The sequence below is a fragment of the Excalfactoria chinensis genome, chromosome 1, assembly GCF_039878825.1.
Source record: "Excalfactoria chinensis isolate bCotChi1 chromosome 1, bCotChi1.hap2, whole genome shotgun sequence".
Classification (NCBI taxonomy): Eukaryota; Metazoa; Chordata; class Aves; order Galliformes; family Phasianidae; genus Excalfactoria; species Excalfactoria chinensis.
In genome coordinates this window covers 80,045,158-80,065,539 of record NC_092825.1, presented here as the reverse complement: position 1 = coordinate 80,065,539, position 20,382 = coordinate 80,045,158, and the positions used below count along the sequence as shown (strand labels likewise).

Below are 20,382 nucleotides of genomic sequence, written 5' to 3'. Positions count from 1 at the left end.
TACCATATGAAGCACGCTCAGTTCAAAATTGCCTTTGTGTTTTTCAAGAGCTGTGAATATATTCACACTCCTACTTCTTCGTTTTTCTTCTCCCACCCAGAAATACCCATGCGCAGCTTGAGGGGCGAGCAAGGTCCCCCTGGTGAGCCTGGACCAAGAGGACCACCAGGGCCACCAGGATTACCAGGTCATGGCGTGCCAGGAGCCAAAGGAAAACCGGGTCCACAAGGATATCCAGGAATTGGGAAGCCGGGTTTGCCAGGGATGCCTGGGAAACCAGGGGTGATGGGACCACCTGGGCCAAGAGGGGAGATGGGGCCAAAAGGAGAGGTTGGGCCCATGGGGATACCGGGGCCACAGGGACCACCAGGACCTCATGGACTCCCAGGAATAGGGAAGGCAGGTGCTCCAGGGCTGCAGGGACAGCCAGGACCAAAGGGTGAACCTGGGATGAAAGGGCCCCCAGGGGTCCCTGGAATCCCTGGTCCAAAAGGGGAGAAGGGTGTTGGGATCCCAGGTTTGCCAGGGCTGAAGGGCCCACCTGGCCTGCCCGGTCCCCCTGGCCCAGTGGGTCTGCCAGGGGTGGGGAAACCAGGCATGGTGGGATTCCCTGGCCCTCAGGGCCCTGTGGGAAAGCCTGGTCCCCCAGGTGAGCTAGGGCTGCAGGGGCCTCCAGGAGTCCCTGGGATGCAAGGACCTCCTGGCCTGCCTGGCGTTGGCAAACCTGGCCAAGATGGCATCCCTGGCCAGCCAGGGTTCCCAGGTGGCAAAGGGGAGCAAGGCTTGCCAGGCTTGCCAGGTCCTCCTGGTCTCCCTGGGGTTGGTAAGCCAGGCTTCCCTGGCCCCAAAGGTGAGCGTGGGGTAGGTGGCCTGCCTGGTCCTCTGGGGCCCAAAGGGGAGAAAGGCCATGCAGGGCCTCCAGGCATGGGGGGGCCACCAGGGGAGCCAGGCCAACCAGGCCTTCCGGGCATCATGGGCCCCCCTGGTGCCGTTGGTTTCCCAGGACCCAAAGGAGAAGGCGGCGCTGTGGGACCACCAGGACCAGTGGGCCCCAAAGGAGAACCAGGACTTCAGGGGTTCCCAGGGAAGCCAGGCTTTCCTGGGGAAGTGGGAGCCCCTGGGCTGAGGGGGCTGCCAGGCCCCACTGGGCCCAAGGGTGAAGCAGGGCACAAGGGCTTGCCGGGGATGCCAGGTGTCCCGGGGCTTGTGGGGCCAAAAGGTGAGCCAGGGCTGCCTGGCGCCCAGGGCCTTCAGGGCCCCTCGGGTATCCCTGGCATCGCAGGGCCCAGCGGCCCTATTGGCCCCCCAGGGCTGCCAGGGGCCAAGGGGGAGCCTGGCCAACCCGGTCCTCCTGGCTTTCCTGGTGTGGGAAAACCTGGGGCCGCAGGGCTGCAGGGCCCTCCAGGGAAGCCTGGGGCACTTGGTCCTCCTGGCCAGCCAGGTCTCCAGGGGCCTCCTGGTCCCCCTGGGCCACCTGGACCCCCAGTAGTCATCCCCCCAACTCCACCGGCTGCGGGACAGTACCTGCCCGACGTGGGGCCAGGGATAGATGGCCTCAAGCCCCCCTACGGCTATGCAGGCAAGAAGGGCAAGGCCGGCGGCGCTGTCTACGAGATGCCTGCATTCACGGCAGAGCTCCTTACACCCTTCCCCCGGGTCGGTGTGCCCGTGAAGTTCGACAAGCTCCTCTACAACGGCCGGCAGAACTACAACCCTGCAACAGGGATCTTCACCTGTGAGATCCCTGGGATCTACTACTTTGCCTACCACGTTCACTGTAAAGGCGCTAGCGTCTGGGTGGCTTTGTTCAAGAACAACGAGCCGCTGATGTACACCTATGATGAGTACAAGAAGGGCTTCCTGGACCAAGCCTCTGGGAGTGCTGTCGTTCAGCTGATGCACGGAGACAAGGTTTACGTTCAAATGCCATCCGAGCAGGCAGCAGGACTCTATGCTGGGCAATACGTTCACTCATCTTTTTCAGGATATTTATTGTATCCCATGTAGAACAAAAACCAGACAAACACACACACACACACACAAATCTAAACCTTTCTTCTTCGCTTCAAACTCTTATACCACAAAAGATGCATTTAATGACCGTTTTGGACCATTTTGTTAAAAAAAAAATAAAAAAATACGAAGTTTAACATGCACAGCTAGATATTAAAAAAAAAAACAAACAAGTGTGGTGAACATATTTAAAGGCGTGTATCAGGTTCGTAAGCAGTTGTTTCGCACCCAAGGGGGACATATTAGCTGTACATTATATATTCCTGTGATGCCGTGCTTCATTTCATCACAATAATGCAATACTAAGGTTCAAATCAGTTTATGTCACTCACTACTGTTGTGTATTTGACTGATGCGTTGATCATAGTTATGAGATGAAAAAAACAGTGACTGAAAACAGAGTAGGTCAGTCTCCAATTACATGGGAAAAAAAATGAGTGGCTTTTTATTTGTTTTAGGGGATTTTGTTGGTGGTGGGGGGGTTTTTTTGACAGCGGGGCTGCCTGACAAGCAGAGGTTCTCTTACTGGAGAGCTTTCCTTCTCTTTCCTCTATGTAAGATATACCTGCAGGTTTTTGGTTTTTTTTCTAAGCAATCTGTTTGTTATGGAAAAGGAATAGTGACAGCAGAACCATTCCCTGACAGCTGGCTCCAGGGGTCTCTGGACTCAGCACACCACTTTACTCACCCAGCGGGTGCTGGGTTCCCCTCCAAACACCACAGCACCTTCAATAAGCTTCCATCCTGTATTCGCACTGTTGAAGCAGATGCGGTAGGTCAGAAAAAACATTAAGGACTTGACTGTTTGCATTATGCCATGTGATTAAGACATCTTGGCCGACACATGGCAATGCAGTGGTATAAATTAGCATGGATTCCCTTATTCGTGCTAAAAACCTGCAGTCTGTCCAGGACACATGTATTCTGCCACTCAGCCCCAAATGGAATCTGTTTACTCTTCCATGACCAGGCGAAGCAGAAGTAGCTCTGTTTGCTAATTAACCAATTAACTCATCACCTGAGATCAACAAATAACCTTATCCACAATGCTGATCACGCAGATTTATCCGAGAATTTCATTTTATCTAGCGGCTGATTTCCAGTCCCTGTTTATACGCTACCAATTGTCTAGGAGAATCTGCAGGCCTCAATCTTATCTGTATCTGGGAAAAGCGACTCTTATGCAAGAACTGTCTGTTCATCAATGGTGCTAATCTCACCTCAAGAGTATTAATTTAAGAAACGACAGTGTCCTTCTCTGTGTTTCCCTGTACAGTGCTGCACATCACACACCTACGTTAGTTGAAAGAGTTAACTGCTCCTCACTTCCTCCATGTCTTAGCTAACGCTACTGCTTTTGATTCAAAAATGAACTAGATTTTTTTTCACGCAGAACTAAAATTGGATTTAACTGGCATTACTGTTATTTAAATACAGAGTTTAATGCAGTCTGACATTGACTAAGGACTCCAGTGATATAATGTGGTGCTTTATCTCAGAAATTTTATGGAACGTTGGCAGGAACAGACGGACAGTTTACCAGCCACTGGTGACTTTGGTATGTTTCCAGAATATATGAGATATGTCAAAAGCAAATAATTTTGTATTTAAAATTTTTGTACTGATTTGAAAATAAATAAATAAATAAATATCTTATTAAATATCTTTAAAAAAAAAGAAAAAAAGAAAGAAAAAGGAAAAGGTATCCTCTCTTCATTCAAACAAGGTTGTTAGAAGGAACATTCAACCCACTAACTTCGCGTGCCAGGCCTCAAGGACTGATTTTCCTCCAGCTCCCCTGTGGTGGCACAGCTTACTCAGCACACAGCAAGGTTAGAGCTGGGACAGCACTGTGAAGGACTGCCACTGTAAAAGGCATGGGGGTGTGAGAGGAAGGGAGCGGAGAGATCAGATGTCCTTGTGATGTGCTGCTAGGTGGTCATACTTGGCCAAAAAGCCGAAGTTGGCTGTGGGACACCAGGCTAGGAGACATGAGCTACATCCCTACAGCATGGAAACAACTTTTCACTCTCCATCCACCTCCCCACACCCTGTTGTTTACCCATGGCAAAAAGTCGATGTGAAAGCGACGACTAAATTTGTCACTGATCTAGATCAGTGATAAACTGCAATTCCACTGTAGAGGGTAAGTTACAGCCCAGGGTGTGCCACCCCTGACCTCACTTCAACGATGAGCATTTCCTCCTTGCTGGCGAACTCCTGAAAGGGCACTACCAAAATGAATACATTAAATACCCACCACTTGTGGCAGGAAACTGCTTTTTGAACCGCACTGAAGCTTCTGGCAAAGCAGGAGTGAAAAGAAAAAGAGTGGAACATTGCAATCAGTACCCATCCCTTCCTACCTAAAGTCTTTCATCACGCACCATCTTCTTAGTTAAACATCACTCATTTTAGCATTCTCCTGAAAGAAACAAGTAAGATAAGATCAGAAAGCCAAGAAATGGTGTCAAGAGGATGTTTGTCTTGATCTTACCCACAAATACTATATCCAGTTTTGCTGTTAATCAGCCCAGAGCAATATTTCTACCTGCAGCACAGCTTGGCATAACCAAGGCTCGAACATTTTAAGCCCCGTTTGCCTTTCTAACCACAAAGGTTTGTTCTGAAGCATGATGCCACATCTGACAACTCTGTATTTGCTTTACACAGCACTAACAATGGGACCAGGCACGCACAGCACAGACCTTGCCAAAAAAAAATAAAAGAAAGGGAAAAAAAAAGCTGAAAGGTAGCATCTTAACACCATTTAATCACAGAAAAAGAATTGCTCTCCATCTGTAGCATTCAAAATTTCACATGAGACAGCTGTAAGAAAGTCTTCAAAACACAGCAGACACTTGAAAGGCACGTAAACTTAAGACAAATGGCAAATAAAATAATGAAGTATTAATCTATATCAGAAACGGATGTTGAGCTTTGCATGTTTCTTAGGATCAGGCAGCACTTAGAAGTGACAGCACTTTACTACCTGCCAGGGCACTGCTAAACAGAAAAGAACCCTGGCATAGGAACTAAGAAGTACCGTACACTGAGCAGTAAACACCAAAGCTGTGATTCTGCATTATTCTTAACATGCAGCCATGAGAAATGTGATTTAGCTGAATCCATTAAGCACTGTCCAGTTCATATTTAGTGTAACAATATGTGACCTTCCTTATATCTCAGTATTTTCTTTATTCCAGTAAAGATGCTGTCAAAAAGAAACAGGCACCCTAAGGGTCCAGGCCAAACAGAACATGGGTTGATGGATGTTATCCAGCTTACTGCTTGTGTGCACTCTGGAACTTTAGAGCAAGGTCTTTCTAATGGTGCAGCATTTTGTAGGGTTAGCAGATAAAACACAGGAGCACCTCTGCTGCAAGATGCTGCCTGTGTGAGCTTCAGTCCACTGCTGAGGGAGGGGAAGAGAGGAAGCAGCGCTGAAACTGTCTGACTTTGTAATAGATACAGAAACTTCACAGGGTACTTGGTATCTATGGAGTCACACTGCTAGACATGAAAACAGAGCTTGAGCACCTTGAGGTTCACAATTTGACAGCTTCTCCACTGATGATGTGATCAACACAACGGGCAGCTTTCAAAGGAAAATTTCAGTGCAGAAACCTCGCCTTCAGGAAAGGCAAAAAATAAGAAGTATTCAAGGTATGCATTATTGCCTTTTCTTATAATAAAATTTTAAAGCCCTAAGGCTAACCTTTGATTTTACATGCAACCACTGAAAATGTAGACCCGGATATAATAGGCACCACAACCTGCAGACATTATTGACAAAGTAAATACATTAATTCCTGCCCTTCAGAAGTCCACACAAAAGTGCTGTCTGTTCTCAAGGCAGAATAGCAGAAATGGCCATGTGAGGTGGGGTGATGCTGATAAAGCAGGGCTGGTATACACAGAACCCTACCAAAACATCTTAAGGGAGGAAACCAGTGAATCAGATAGCTCACTGCTAATTGCTGAAGATAAAGGCTGCTGGACTGTAAGCTGTGCTTTAAAAAAAAACAAAACCAACAGTACCTACTGTTTATCGATACTATCAAATCCTGCCTCAGTCCTGAGCAAACAGTTCTGGCTCTGAACTTTACCGAGAGTCACCCTGCCATGACAGCAGCCTCAGCCCATGCACACTCACTGTTCCCACAGGAGAGAGGGATGTGGGGAGAAAGCATGCACAGGAGTACTGCCTAATTATGGGAAGGAGAAAGTCATAAACATGGAAAGACTTACTGAGAAGAAATTAAAAAACAGCAGCTGATAGGGATAAATGCCTGCAGGCAGCATCCTGAGCACGTTTACAATATCAAATGTCAGAAAAGAAGCTTAGAGAGACTATAATGCTGATGTGATTAAAAATGAGAATAAAGGAGACTATTATAAGTAAAAAAAAAAAAAAAAAAAAAAAAAAAAAAAGAATTTTAGGACACCATCTGTTTACTATGAAGTCCTTTTATCCAGTTATTTAGTCCGTGGGCACCAAGGCGATGCAGCCCCCATCTCTGCCCTCAGCACAGTGAGACTCCTGCAAGGACTTCTGTACAAGCAAAGCTCAACGATGCCAGCTGCATGATGCCTTGGCCTTCTGTTTTCTTGTGGAGCTGCTGACCATAGTCAGAATCAGTGCAGGGCTGGTGCTGCACAGTCATGCACAAACCTTTTCAAATGACTGAGGTAACATGAGACATAAATGCTGATAGCGCTAAAGGCAGCATCGCTCTTTTCTGGCACAGAACTCCACCTATTTCTGTTCAAACTTTCTAAGTAACATCCCTTCAACCAGTTTATCATAGAATGGCCTGGGTTGAAAAGGACCACAATGCTCAATCAGTTCCAATCCTCCTGCTGTGTGCAGGGTTGCCAACCACCAGACTGGGCTGCCCAGAGCCACATCCAGCCTAGCCTTGAATGTCTCCAGGGATGGGGAATCCACAGTGTCCTTGGGCAACCTGTTCCAGTGCGTCACCACTCTCTGTGTGGAAAAACTTCCTCCTAATATCAAACATAAACCTCCCTGTCTCACATTAAAACCATCCCTCCCGTTTCCTGTCACTATCAACCCATGCAAACAGTCGTTCTCTCTCCTGTTTATACATAAATACACCCTGTGAAAGATTTAGAATGGACTTTTACTTGTGCTTTCATCTTTGAAAGTTGTCGAGTACATTCCCAGGCAAATATAACTTATTTGGCAGGGTTGTCTGAAACAAATCAATAGAAGAAACACAACCTTCCCAATAAACGCCTCCATTAAATTCCCATGTAAATGCCCACTGATTTAGCTCATCCACATCATTTAAACCTATAAGTGAAAACAAGAGAGCTAAACGGAAGCCAAACAATAATTCAGCTGCTGCAATCTTACATAGTCCCTAGCACATTCTGCTGCCAAAGACAGGAACATTCATTGTTCATACTGATGCATTTCAGAGTTGTAAATGCTTTGCGGCACGCTAAAAAGGGGATTACATTTGGAAAAACATATTGTCATTCTTGGAGGAGAACAGAAAGATATATTAGATCCTATCCTGGAGGTCTGGGAATCCAACAAACCAGCGCCTCTAAGGTTAAACTCAAGCATGAGCACCTCTGTCTGAGCTCACATTCCTGTTGTTATCTGGGGGAAGCAAGAGACACAAGTAACCAAGACAAAGCTTCAGTCTTCAAAATTCCTCTGTTCTAAGAGAAGTCAAATATTGTAAAATTTATTGGAAGCACAGCACAGGTCATATGTTCGTTTGTTTTTCCATAAACCGGTACAACATGAGCATTGTCAATGCCAGCATCTCCAGTAAACAGACCAAAGGGTCTTCACCTTTGGCACACACAGACAGCAGTTCAGAGTCGATGACCAGTGCAGGTTGTGGCTTCTTCACAGAAGATGGATGTCCTCTGCTCAGGAGGAGGGCAGACTGAAGTCTGTGTGTTCCGCATGTTTTCCCTTCTCCCAAACACAAAGTAATGACTTAAAGGCATTGCTTTTAAAGCCACTTTTGTATTACAAAAAAGATTCAAGCACTGACATCCATCCCCTACTTAAATAGTTGTCTCAGTCTCTTAACAGTGTAATCCTTTCGGAGGACGTTAGAAAAGAAGGTACTCCAGACAAGTAGCCATTTGGAAAAAGAAGTTCTTGCTGATAAATAAGTAACGTGAATCACATTTTTATACATCCCTGATACTTTCAGCTGAAAGTTTTGTGTTTTTTCCCATTAAATAGCTTCACAGAAATTCAGTTAGCTCTGCTTGGGATAGTCCGTCATCCTCCGACTTAGAAGAAGCTTCTGCCTTCTGAGGTTTCCATGCTGTTTTTCAGCAGTAAACAGTTACGTTGCACTTAAAAAATAAAAATGTCATACAAAAAAATAAAAAAAAAATTGAGATCTTGAAAATAGTGATTGTTCTTCATATTTTCCATCCAGCTTTCACGTCAAATTGACCACAAAGTTCTTGTCTATAAGCTTCTTCAAGAATTTCTGCTCAGCACTGATGTCATGGTATTCATTCTAAAGAGACGTGAGGGAATAATCATCATTAAAAAACTTAAACTCAGTGTATTACCAGAAACATCACTTCATTGCTCCTTCCTCCTCATTTCCTGTGAGGGAAGACACTAAGAGATGGGGAGAAGACTTCTTAGTATTGGCTCTAGTACAGTCTTCCAAGAAAACTGATGAGTGACCCCACAGCTCAAAACTAAACTATATTTTCTATTAGGATGCAAACCAAACTGATAAGAAAACGGTCTCACGAATATCCTTCCTTTACCAGCTCTCCCACCTCATCTCTGTGCTCATAGGCAACAGCTGCTTAACCACATTTGCAACATAAGCAATCAGAAAACAAGTAGCTCTCAAACCTCATAGTTCTCAAAGAGTGCTCATTTGCAGCTTAAACGTTTCCTGCCAGTCAGCTTTCCTACAAGCCAAAACTAATTCACTTTCAGTGCTCTATCATGCAGGATCCTGAATATATAAGAGATCGCTGAGGTTGGTGGGAGGCAACACAAGGAAAACTACAAGGCATCCACTGCAGACAGCAGAGAACACAAAGAGCCTGATACATCAGGTTAGCTTACTGGAAATCTTGGACACAAAATCCAATAGATTATGACAAACATTGTGTAAATGTCACATAAAAGACTAAACATGCATAATATTTAGAATAAATAAATAAATTAATTAAAAGCATCTGCAGAGAGAAACCTCAAAATAAAGGTGAGTTCAGCATCAAAGGAAAATCACCTTTGAGCAGAGGGCACCTACAACTCCTCAGAGAAATATGATGTCCTATGAACGTTGCCTCATCCTTCCTCTTCAGGAAAGGGAGGAAGAGATAAAATAGGTCCCAAATGGAACCAGTGTACCACACCGGGTGTGCATGTGGAAGAGAAAACTGCTCACACTGAGGTAAAGGACTGAGATGAAAATGCTTGGAGTGCAGAGCTGAAGGCAAGAGCAGAGACAAAAACCAGAGACTAGCTGCAGCAAAGCCCTTCTCTGCAGGAACAAGAGGCTTTGCTGATGTCTGCCAGCCTCCTGCTGCTTCCTCCCCTGGTGAGCTGTGGCTTCTCCCTCCTGGAAGCGCTTCCATCTTCTCCTATCCCTTCTTACGAGCTGCTTTTCATTTCTGAAATTCATCTCTCTTCCTAACTGCAAGATTATAAGTCTTTCACTCCTTCCTTTATCCTTCAATTTTCCTTTTTAAAGAAATCTCATAACTGTGATCACTTGCAAGCAGCTGCTGAAGAAAAAGAATGGAAATGTGAACAGTGCCTACTCATGTTCTAACAGTGCTAGCAAATACGCCTCAACGAATAAGAGCTGTCCAGCCATCATTAAGGGAAAACAGAACACACAAATGGACAAATTAACACAGACACACTACAGAATAAAGCGCAGCTCGAGGGACACAAATATCATTACCCACATTTTTCAAAAGCAACAGCAGAGATTAAGAGACTTTAAGCAATAAAAACCCATGAGCAGCAGAGAAGATGGGAAGACTTTCTAACCTGCAGTTCCTTTTATCTAACTGCACTGCCTCCCACACTCACCAGCTGTATTTCCCTAAGCATGCCCCTCAGCATAAACAAACGCATGTTACCTGCATCATCTGAGACATTGTTTCGTTGCCATAGTAGTGCAAAGAACTGTTCCTGTCAGTGAAGTCATATTTGAAGCCTGCCAGGTGGACTTCATGACAAATGTGAAATGCTAGTGTAATGGCAATTAGCCCCGTTGTTGGATGCTTGGGTTTCTAAAATGAAACACAAACAAGGTGCATACATAAACAACAGTCAGCTTCACATGAATAGCAAAGATAAGAAAAAAGGCAGTCAATATCAGGGAACCTCTTCTACAGACATTTGACTTTGTATTTGGACCCCCTCCTGCCTCCTAAGGAGTAAAGTGCTACTTGCAGCGATACCATGGCAAGTACACTTGTCAGGTCAGCACCACATGGGCTTCTCTGGTTTCTAACAAGGGTTGAGCACCTACTGTGGCCTTCCCTCAGTAGAGGAACCAGCCAAGTCTCTCCATCATTCTGCTCAGAAACCTGCTTTCATGAAATTGGTCTGACCTCAACACAATGAAGAATATATCTTCTTCATTAACTCTGACTGAATTCTCAGATGTGTCCATATGTTTCTAGATGCTGGAGATCCAACCAAACATGACGCATCTCAAATCTTCACATAGCCAAACTAAAGAACACGGATGTTATTGCTGCATTAAGTTGGCTACATTTCAATTTCTTCAGAGCAATGAAATTGCTGAGGAACAGCTTTAGACATTCCCGCAATATTTTCATTGGAGGAAAGTAAACTGTAGATAAAACTGCTTGTGTTTCCCTACAGTTGGTAGCTCAGAAGTAAATGCAACATAAAATGTCAAGAGCAGGTGATAAACAAGTGATTCAACTGCTGAAAAGTAAAATTATCTAACTGGAAATGTACACTTCTTATAAGAGACCAGAGAACAACTCATTACAACTGTGTTATTCTGTGATTACATACACAATTGTTCTGGCAATAGCTAAAATGATGAGGACTTAAATTAGGCAAAGTTTGTACAATGAACTGACCTTTTTCATTAGATCACAGCTGACAAATTTTAGAGGAAAAAATCCCCAGAAATGGACAAAATGTTGAGGCAGACACGCCTGGCTTGGCTAAAACAGCTGAGGCACTGGCTGTCTAAAATGGTGGAATCACCATCCCTGGTGGTGTTCAAGAGCTGTGCAGATGTGGCCCTGAGGGACGTGGTTAGTGGGCATGGCTGGGATGGGCTGACGGTTGGACTACATGAATCTTGGAGGTCTCTTCCAACCTTAACGATCCTGTGATTCTTATTCTTACTTCTGGAGTACTCCAAAAATGTCAGGAATACCGCTAGTCGGAAATCTCAGCAGTATCACCAGCTGCAAACTAACTCTTCACCTCTGGTTATCATAAGCACACAGCTCAGAGGAATATACTAATGAAAATCAAAACTGCTTTTAAAATATATTGTCATGCTTTAAGCATGCTTTTTTTGTCCAACCAAACCTCAGAGAAACCCCTGAGCATGGCAAAGGAAGAAGCCTTCATCACGCAAACTGATTTTCTGTGGATTCTGTTAAGCAGAATTGCTACCACTTCTGTGTTCCTAGCATACCCTAGCAATATCCTGGCTTACAATGGCATTTGTTCGCATCTGATTTTACAGTTGTTTTTCCTGGCTCAGTTAACACCATCATAGTCACTAATAGAGAAGAAGTGTTGCTGGACTAAGCAGATATGTACAAACAAAGAATATAATTTTGGCTTAATGGAAAAGGCAACAACAGCAGGGAAAGTAACAACTGTCTATGGCATCTCCCCCAGGCAGAGGGGGCTGAAGCACAGGACAGCAAAAGGCAGTACCACACAGACATGCTACACAACACGCCTCTGTAAAATGAGAGAATTGAGGACTTGAACTCAGCCATTGCTGCTGTCTGGGATGATAGGCTCCAAAACCCCAAAGGATGGAGCAAGGGGGATGTGGAGGAGGTGGAAAGGGGAACTACATCCTATCATGGACATGCTCTGCTCTAGCTTTGAGCAGGAGGGGAGTAGAAAGCATGCCCTTTCTTCAAAGTGACAGAAAAGCCTCCACCTTTGTGTTAGCTCTGGGACATCACACACATCTGGTTGGCTCACTGACAGCATCAGTCCTACTTTTACTCACACTGATAGGGGAGCAGCACATGAACTGACAGAATGGATTTCTGAAGCCATGAAAGCCATGGATGCACTGTGGCCCTTGAGGAGACTGATAGACCTCCAGCTTCTACATTGCCCACTTATCCTCAGCTTTAGAACTAAAACACCAAGAAGCCCTGGCAAGTAAGTGGTAGATACTCCACAAACAAATTGTCAGAAGTTCCCACAACTGTCAGGTAATCCTGATGAAGCAGCTCTGTGTAATGACCATGACCCCCAAGGAACAATATTTGTACAAGCATCAGCATTACGTAGAGCATGGTCAGTCATGACTACACGAATGAGCTCTCCAACCTGAAGCCTTAACTTTCAGCAAGAACATCTTTCAGCCAGATGATAAGAGGTTAAACTTTTTTTTTTTTTTAATATGCAAATTGTCAATTTACCCATTACAATGCTTGGCATCAAATCAGTGAGTACAAGAACACTTAGATACATGCCATTAGCATAGGGCTGTTAGATATATGCCATTAGCATGGGGCTGCTCACTAGTCCCTGCCCACCCTCAGCAGAATAAAACTGCAGCAGTGTTAGAATTACTGGCTGTCCTTGCCTTTTTGTTGGTAATGGCTTCATTCTGTTTTTAATTAAGAAAAAAAAAATCCCTACATTTAGTAACTCAGAACTCCTTAATATTTTCTAGAGTCTCTACAGATCTACCATATTCCAATGCCTGCCTGGTTTCCCCTGTTTTGTAAAAGGAATTATCTGTCTACAGTGTTGTCTTATTTAATACTAGTGACTGAATCCATAAGAGAATGTTAACATAAAAGACTAGCTATTTCCTCAACTCAGTTTTTTCATCTCTGAGCATCACCTAAACACAAGCTAATGTAATATGATCCCCAAATGATATTCTAATGGTGTGCTATAATGAAGAAATAATTACTTCTTTGGTTGCATGCAACTAGAAAGCTCACCTCTTTTTTAGGAAATCTTGTTGGGAAATGAAGCCAATCATAAGCTGTTTTTCTGGTGATGCTGGGATCAAGAATCCTGATTTGATTAGATTTGTATATCATGTTCAGAGCTGGTTTCTTCCAAAAGCCTTTAGCACTCTGTAATGGACAAATAAATACATGTTATTTACTGCTACTTTTTAACAGTTGATTTCATTTTTGTTGCAACTCTGATTCAAACCAGTGCAAAACCTAAAGGTAGGCACTTGAGGAAGAAGAAAATAAAGGTTGAACCTTCCAGAGCTCAAGGACACGTGCCAAATTGCGCTCTTGCAACAGGATCACCCCCTGCAGCAGCAAAGGCTGGGCTGGTTAACTGACTTTGCAGAAAGGTCCATGGTGGACAACACGCGCCATCACCATGCCCTGGAGGTAACAAGTTCTCACTGTACACTTGGCTCCTTTAACAAGAGCATAGGGAGCAACTAGAAAGAAGCAATCATTCTCAAAGTATTGCACGTTCCTGTGGTCTCACAAGCACCATTTTGGGCTGCCCACAGTAACAACATAAGAGAGCACTGAACAGGGGCAAGCTCAGTATTTGTGTTAGAATATGAAGCACTGCTAGAAGAGAATAAGAAGAAATTTCCAAGAAGATTGCTTTGTGGTGAAGAACTGATTAAACATGGTTGTGAGAAAGGACACAGGCATATAAGGGAAAGGGAAACTGAGCAGACAGACTGACAGATCCAGTATGGTCCCTAGCCTGGAGGGCTGAGGTTAAAAGCAAACCAAGTACTTTTCACAGGAGAGGTGCATGGCAAGCTGAGTGCAAAAATGCGTAAGGAATTAAACTCACAATTTTCTGACCGGCTAATATCTCCCAAAGCCATTTTAAATCGCGTGGTTTGAAGACAATAATAACAACAGTAGTGTTAGGGTCGTAGTGGATTGGATCCGAGAAGATGGATTCTGGGTAGGAAAGGCGAAAAGTCGTCCTTCTCCCAACATCCTCTTCGTACCCTATAACAGGGCCGTTATTCATTCTGGAAAGAACAGAGACACAGAAATGGCAATGACTACTCCAGACATGCATCCTTACTGTGCAGTGGTTGGCACACACAGAAGTCCGAAAGGCAAGCAGCATGCTCAGTTGTGCAAGGGTTTAGTGCTCTGGCATTCACTTATCACATTACATGGCAGATGAGCAGTTATCAGGTGCCTCCTGCACTCACCTGCTAATCCAGTAGGATCAAGAACATACAGGAACTCGGCCAAGGTGGTTTAGAGTACAACTGTACAATTACTTATCGTATGTCACTCGAACAAAAGACCTTCTGATTTTGTCTCAAACACAGCAACTGAAGAAGATCTAAGAGAATACCTGGCTTGGAGAATTACTGACCGCTCCATTCAAAGTATTAGATGATTTGAGAAGCAACTGAAGAAAGTCTTAATACTCTTCACTATCTACATGGCAGTAGTGTTTATGATTGTATACCTGATACTCATTCATCTTTGTTTATAGCTTTTCTCCCCCCCTCTCTTTAAAAAATACCTGCAGAGCTGCCTCTGCTTTGTAATGCAACAGATTAGTAAGCAGCAGGCAGGTGGGTAAAGTATCTTTTGTTCTGAGGCACCAAAGAGGCTGTGCTGAGCTCTTCATCTTGTAGATTTTGCTTGGTGGCTGCACTGCATATTCTTTGGAGCACTCAGGCACTGTTTCTCTATACCCTATTCCTGCCAATACAACTGACTGCTCACAATAGGAGGTGTGCTGCTTTGGAGCAAACATTTACAAAACAAGGCATGTAGACAAGGGAACACTTCAAAGTTTTAATCAGAATAAGTTTTAAATACAGAATATAAACATCACTTCTTTGTTTGTTCACAGTAAACAAATAGGTACTGTAATTCCAAAGCAGTTTTGGTTTTAGAAATAACTGCTTTAAAGAGTGTAACACTGGTATACATGGATTCCAGTTTTAAGAAGAGTAGCTGCACCTAAGGGGAGCTTTTGAATTGAACATTTAAATCCAAATACTTGAAAATAAGGTCAAAATAATTAATGGGGATCTTCCTTGCATTAGTGATGGCAAAGCAACAAAAATGAGACTGAGACAACAGCAAAGCACAAACTAAAACGGCAGCTCAGAGGTTTTGCTTAAAGGGGACACACCGTCAGACAGGACAGTTGCTGGCACAGGGACTGATTAGTTACTATCTCCATTTCTATTATATTCTATTCAAGCTTGGTGCTTGAATTCCCACCCCCAGCCCCCCTTCTTGTCTGTTCCTCTCTAAGACTTCCTTTGTTTCCCTGAAGCAGACAACTCTTCTTCAGACCAAGCATCCTCTGGTATACTTCCAGTATGAGACAGTATGTTTGAGGAAAGGGAACAAACATCGATATCACACTGCAGATGATGAGTGCCTTGAGGTAGACCTCACAGCATTACTTGTAATGTGCTCCAAGCAATGAATGTATCAGCACAAAGGGAAGACAGGCGCGGTGTGGAAGGTAAGAGGCAGGGCTGGACTCTAAAGCTACTGACTTTTATATATATATATATATATATATATATATTAATCTATACATGTAGAAAAAGAATGAAAAATAAATACCATTTACCTTATTATCACATCATATGAGTCAATTTTCCCTCCCAGTGTCTTATTTCGAAGTACTCCTCCATTACCGACCACAACACACCGTCGACAGGCAACACTGTGAAACAAACAGAACATTGATAGGCACTACACCTCTTGTTTCAATATTGCGATGAATACATTTGTCTCAAGAGCACGTAGCTGATGTGTTTATCTATGCTGTATCTTGGACACTCCTTGTCTCCTACACAGGGGCCTCAGTCCTGTTTCATACACTAAATATTTCAGAGTGTTGCTGCATTATTTCAGGGGCTACAAAAGACAGGTAGTGGCTGCTCCTCTGTAAAACAGGATTTACATGCTGTTTTCTAGCAGCTTACTGAACGCACAACCAGATTGCGATGCGGGTGCCATTCAATAAACCATCTCCCACAACACTTCAGATTTTTCTCTCTGGGATACATGCCTCAAAAACTCCCTCAAACGGTGATGTTCCTGCAATATCATACAACTTCACAACTTTAGAGACCTCCAAGGAAAGCCACAGTGGGAAGATTTAGGTTCACAATTTAGCTTACAAACCTCCAAACTGAAAGTGTAAAATAAACCTTAGCCCAATGACTCATGATGGGCTCTTCACATGTTGAATTTTTTCCATCCACTGATGAAGTGTCATCTAAACATGTTTAAATGTGCTAAACTTGTTTAAAGTGCATGTAATAGGGATGTGCTTGAAAAAAAGACATCTTTCTATATCACTAAATTCAAATCAGGCACTATTCTAGGCATACAAAACACCGAGCTAAAAATTAGATTTTATGATACATCCATCCTTTTGAATTTAATGCATATTCACAGCTAGAAAGCACACGTAAAAATTAAGTAAACTATAATGCTAAACTAATGAAATTGAAGTCAAACAGTAAAATTTTCCAAGGAGTTGTCCCATATCTTCTAATGGTATCTTTTGCCCTCTATTGCATATTTCAAATACTAGCAGAAGGTGTGCTTTGCTTGCAAAAGAAGAGTTGACAGGCTTGATCTTGTTTTACTCAGGACACCTTTACAGCATGTTTGCAGTCCTAAAAACCAGGTATCAATTCCTATGGTTCTTCAAGCAAGAAAAAGGCTTTGCGCCATTTCTGACTGCTGGGGATCACAATACGAAGCAATAAAGAATACTGTAACCTGTGTCAAATGCTCAGTATGGCACATTATGCAGACTCCTCAGTCCAACTTACTTTTCTCAGTTGAGGAAAGTACTGTTAAACAGCAATGAAAACAGATGGTCCCAGGCTCAATGGACAGTGGAGTTCCCTACTATTTTTCTTGACAGAACTGTAAACACAGTTAAGCTGCACTGCATACAAGCTAAGGAAAATCAACAGGATGCAAAACCAGTGCTGAAAACCTAAAGCTTATTAAAAATGTCAAAGGAAAATAAACGCCTGTGGTTAAAATAGCCACACTTCAAAAGAAATGCTGAGGTGGCAGGCTCTCACTTGCTGCTCCTAGGACCGCATCTGCAGAGGGAGCTGCCTCTAATTAAATATGTATATATACATACTACATGTATATTTTATATTCATCTTTGATCAGGCTGTTAAAGATCTCTAAATCACTACACACACATCCAACAAAATCCAGCATTGCTAAATACAGCTCTGAGAGTGGAGAGATACCAGAAAAAGCTGTCCTACTTTTCTCTAGTTTCCTAAACAGTTTAGGAGATTCCAAGTGCTCACAAAATGAAAGAGATCTCCAGCTAATGCCACAATTCCACATGACTTGACACCTCTGAAACCAGAGGTATAGAACCTCTTGCACCCTCTTGTTCTCAGTATGCCCATTCCCTCTACCACCACAAAGTCATTCCCTTTATTCCAGGATTGCTTCATAGATCATTCATTTCCAAATTATTCTTTTCAATCTACTTGCATTTCATCTGTGTGCTTTCTCAGGATATACTTTGCAATGCATGTAGATGAACTCCTGCAAAGATTACAGCAGGAGGAAGGGAGCAGAAGTTACCCTTATAGCTTTGTTACTTGCAACTAAAGCACAGAGCTCAGTGCAAGACCCTAGGGCACAACGAAGCAGCAGCAAAGAGAAATGGGAAGGAAAAAGGAAAACCACACAAAAACCATAATCTAAGCGATTAAGGTGAAATGAGGGAAAGATGAAAAAAGCACATCTTGCTTTTCTGTCATTTACAGCATGTCTCAAAAACACTGCGTTTCAATCATCTGGGCTGCAGCTGGGTAACTGTGATGTACAAACCTGACAAGTTGCAAACTCAAATAGGTGACTCCTATTCTTCTGACCATGGCAAACAGACAAGAAGTTACTTGAAGCTGCACTTCTTGTTCTGTCCTCTGTAGCTGAATTGTAAATTATTCCTTAGACTAAGTACCTTCCTACTTTCGACCAAAGTAACAATTTAAGAAGCTTCTTTGCTATATCCATCCTACCTACAACGTAGGCTTCCCAGATTTCAGATGATACCTATTGAAATAATGCCTTACACTCTGGTGTAAAAGCAAGCAGCTCTTCAGTTTGTTTACTTTGCACTGTGCAGTTGTGATGTAGCATGGCATTCAGAGCAAGGAGGTAAAATAAAATGGGACTTCAGAGTTGGGCAAGCACTCTCAGGTGAAATCCATTTGCTTTTTGCTGAGAGATTCAGACCACATCTTGCCAGTGGCTTTTTAATAACTGAAATACTACTTGGACAGAGAAACAGACCGAAATGTGGCATTTGATAAAGCTTCAGACCTCAGCACCCTCAGTAACATAAATACTGTAAAAAAATGTTATTGGCTGCCTTCAAATAACTGATCATGCATCTAGTGTTGGTAATGTGAGTTTCTGAAACTGATATCACAGTCAAAAAGCAGGTGAAATACTCACGATGACTTGTACACATCGCTGTAGAGTCAGAGATACACCCAAATTAGAAAAATCTCAGTGCCCAGGAAGTTAAAGGCAGCCAAGTCAAACACAAAGTTTGGCAACAACAGACTATTTTTGAATTAGCTGCCTCCCCTAAGTGTTTGAGTGCCTCCACTTGCAACGATAGGCCTACATGTGCAGTAACAGAGTCCACTGATAAACAGGTGATGAAATGGTTTATTTTAGAGACCAGATATACTTGATGCATATGTGTAAATGTTAAGACCAACGAAAACAGAACATAACCGTATAAGAAACCTGTTACAAAATAGACATTAAAAGTATGTAGCAAGCCTGGACTATATACAAAGATACTTGACTTCAACTGACTTCTATTTATTGCAGATTATAGAAGTAAACTACTGATTTTCAGCAATTTGTTACTTCCAGATATTTTACCCATCTCATTTCTTAAAGTTTTTTGTATTTTCATTAAAATAATAATAATAATAATAACAATGCTCATCTTTTCTCCACAAGCACAAATACTTAAGAAAAGGAAAAGGATTAACATCTCAGGTATAGCAATGTCATGGCTGACTAAGGGATTGCATATAAGTGTACACACGGATCCTGATACAAACAGCACAGTAATTGATCTCTAACACCAAAACTTAACGCCTAAAACAAACACTCAAGCCCCTCTATTCACACTGTGTACAAGAGCCTCTTAACATATAGATCAGGCATGAATTTGCGTAATATGTTTACGTGGTAAAGGAACATTTTCCTAGCCCCATAAGAGAAAACTACTGTTCAATGTCAATGGAGCCTTTAAAGTGCAAATAAAGACTCCATCCTCAGCATTCCTGTTTTTCTGGAAAGGAAAAAAGAAAAAAACAATGACAACAAAAAATATCTTGACCTCAGCTGCTTTAGCATACACCCACAGTAGCCTATTGAGGAATGCAAATCATTTCCTTTAAGGTTGTTTTTGGTAAAAGGAGGATGCAGAGGTCACATCTTGTTGACTCAGTATTGTGTAAGTGTATTCGTAAGAATTTACTGCTGATAAACTTGAAAAGTGCTCACTGAATACTTGCGAAAAAAATGGGTGGAGCACATGTTTGGAAGGTGTTCTGAGGATATAGTGTTAGCATGGAAAAACCTTCCCGGGCAGGCCTCTCTACTGAAGACAATGACACTCTTACCTTCTGAACAGCTTTGCAAAACTAGACCTTTAAAGTGAGATTTTGAACTAAGATAAAAAAAAACTGCACTGACCAGAAAAAAAATCCTTTTGTAGCAAACTGTGGTTTTACTGATCACAGAACCACAGACTCACCAAGGTTGAAAAAGACCTACAAGATCATCCAGTCCAACCATCCACCCATCACCAATAGGCCTCACTAAAACATGTTCCTCAACACAATGTCCAAATGCTCCTTGAACATCTCCAGGGTTGGTGACTCCACCACCTCCCTGGGCAGCCCATTCCACTGCCTGACCACTCTTTCAAAGAAGCGGTATTTCCTAACATCCAGCCTGAACCTCCCCAGGCGCAGCTTGAAACCATCCCCTCTAGTCCTATCACCAGTTACATGAGAGAAGAGGCTGACCCCCAGCTCACTACAACCTCCCTTCAGGAAGTTATAGAGAGCAATAAGGTCTCCCCTGAGCCTCCTCTTCTACAGACTGAAC

At 43.1% G+C, this 20,382-nt stretch overlaps 2 protein-coding genes across 10 annotated transcripts in view; one reads left to right on the top strand and one right to left on the bottom strand.

Annotated features, from left to right (window-relative positions):
* Positions 1-2,450, top strand: part of COL8A1 (collagen type VIII alpha 1 chain) — an 85,545-nt gene extending 83,095 nt beyond the window's left edge. Inside the window, exon 5 of the mRNA XM_072350833.1 lies at positions 101-2,450. Coding sequence (XP_072206934.1) covers positions 101-2,007 — 1,907 coding nt within the window. The 3' untranslated portion in view covers positions 2,008-2,450. The remainder of the gene's footprint in view (positions 1-100) is intronic.
* A 5,258-nt stretch (positions 2,451-7,708) lies between these two features.
* The window catches only part of ST3GAL6 (ST3 beta-galactoside alpha-2,3-sialyltransferase 6), a 39,736-nt gene continuing 27,062 nt past the window's right edge, over positions 7,709-20,382 (bottom strand). For all 9 annotated transcript variants that reach the window (XM_072350772.1, XM_072350762.1, XM_072350819.1 and 6 more), the window contains 5 exons: positions 15,812-15,907; positions 14,039-14,225; positions 13,201-13,338; positions 10,138-10,290; positions 7,709-8,537 (listed from right to left, as the gene is read on the bottom strand). In XM_072350772.1, coding sequence (XP_072206873.1) covers positions 8,457-8,537; positions 10,138-10,290; positions 13,201-13,338; positions 14,039-14,225; positions 15,812-15,907 — 655 coding nt within the window. In that variant the 3' untranslated portion in view covers positions 7,709-8,456. The remainder of the gene's footprint in view (positions 8,538-10,137; positions 10,291-13,200; positions 13,339-14,038; positions 14,226-15,811; positions 15,908-20,382) is intronic.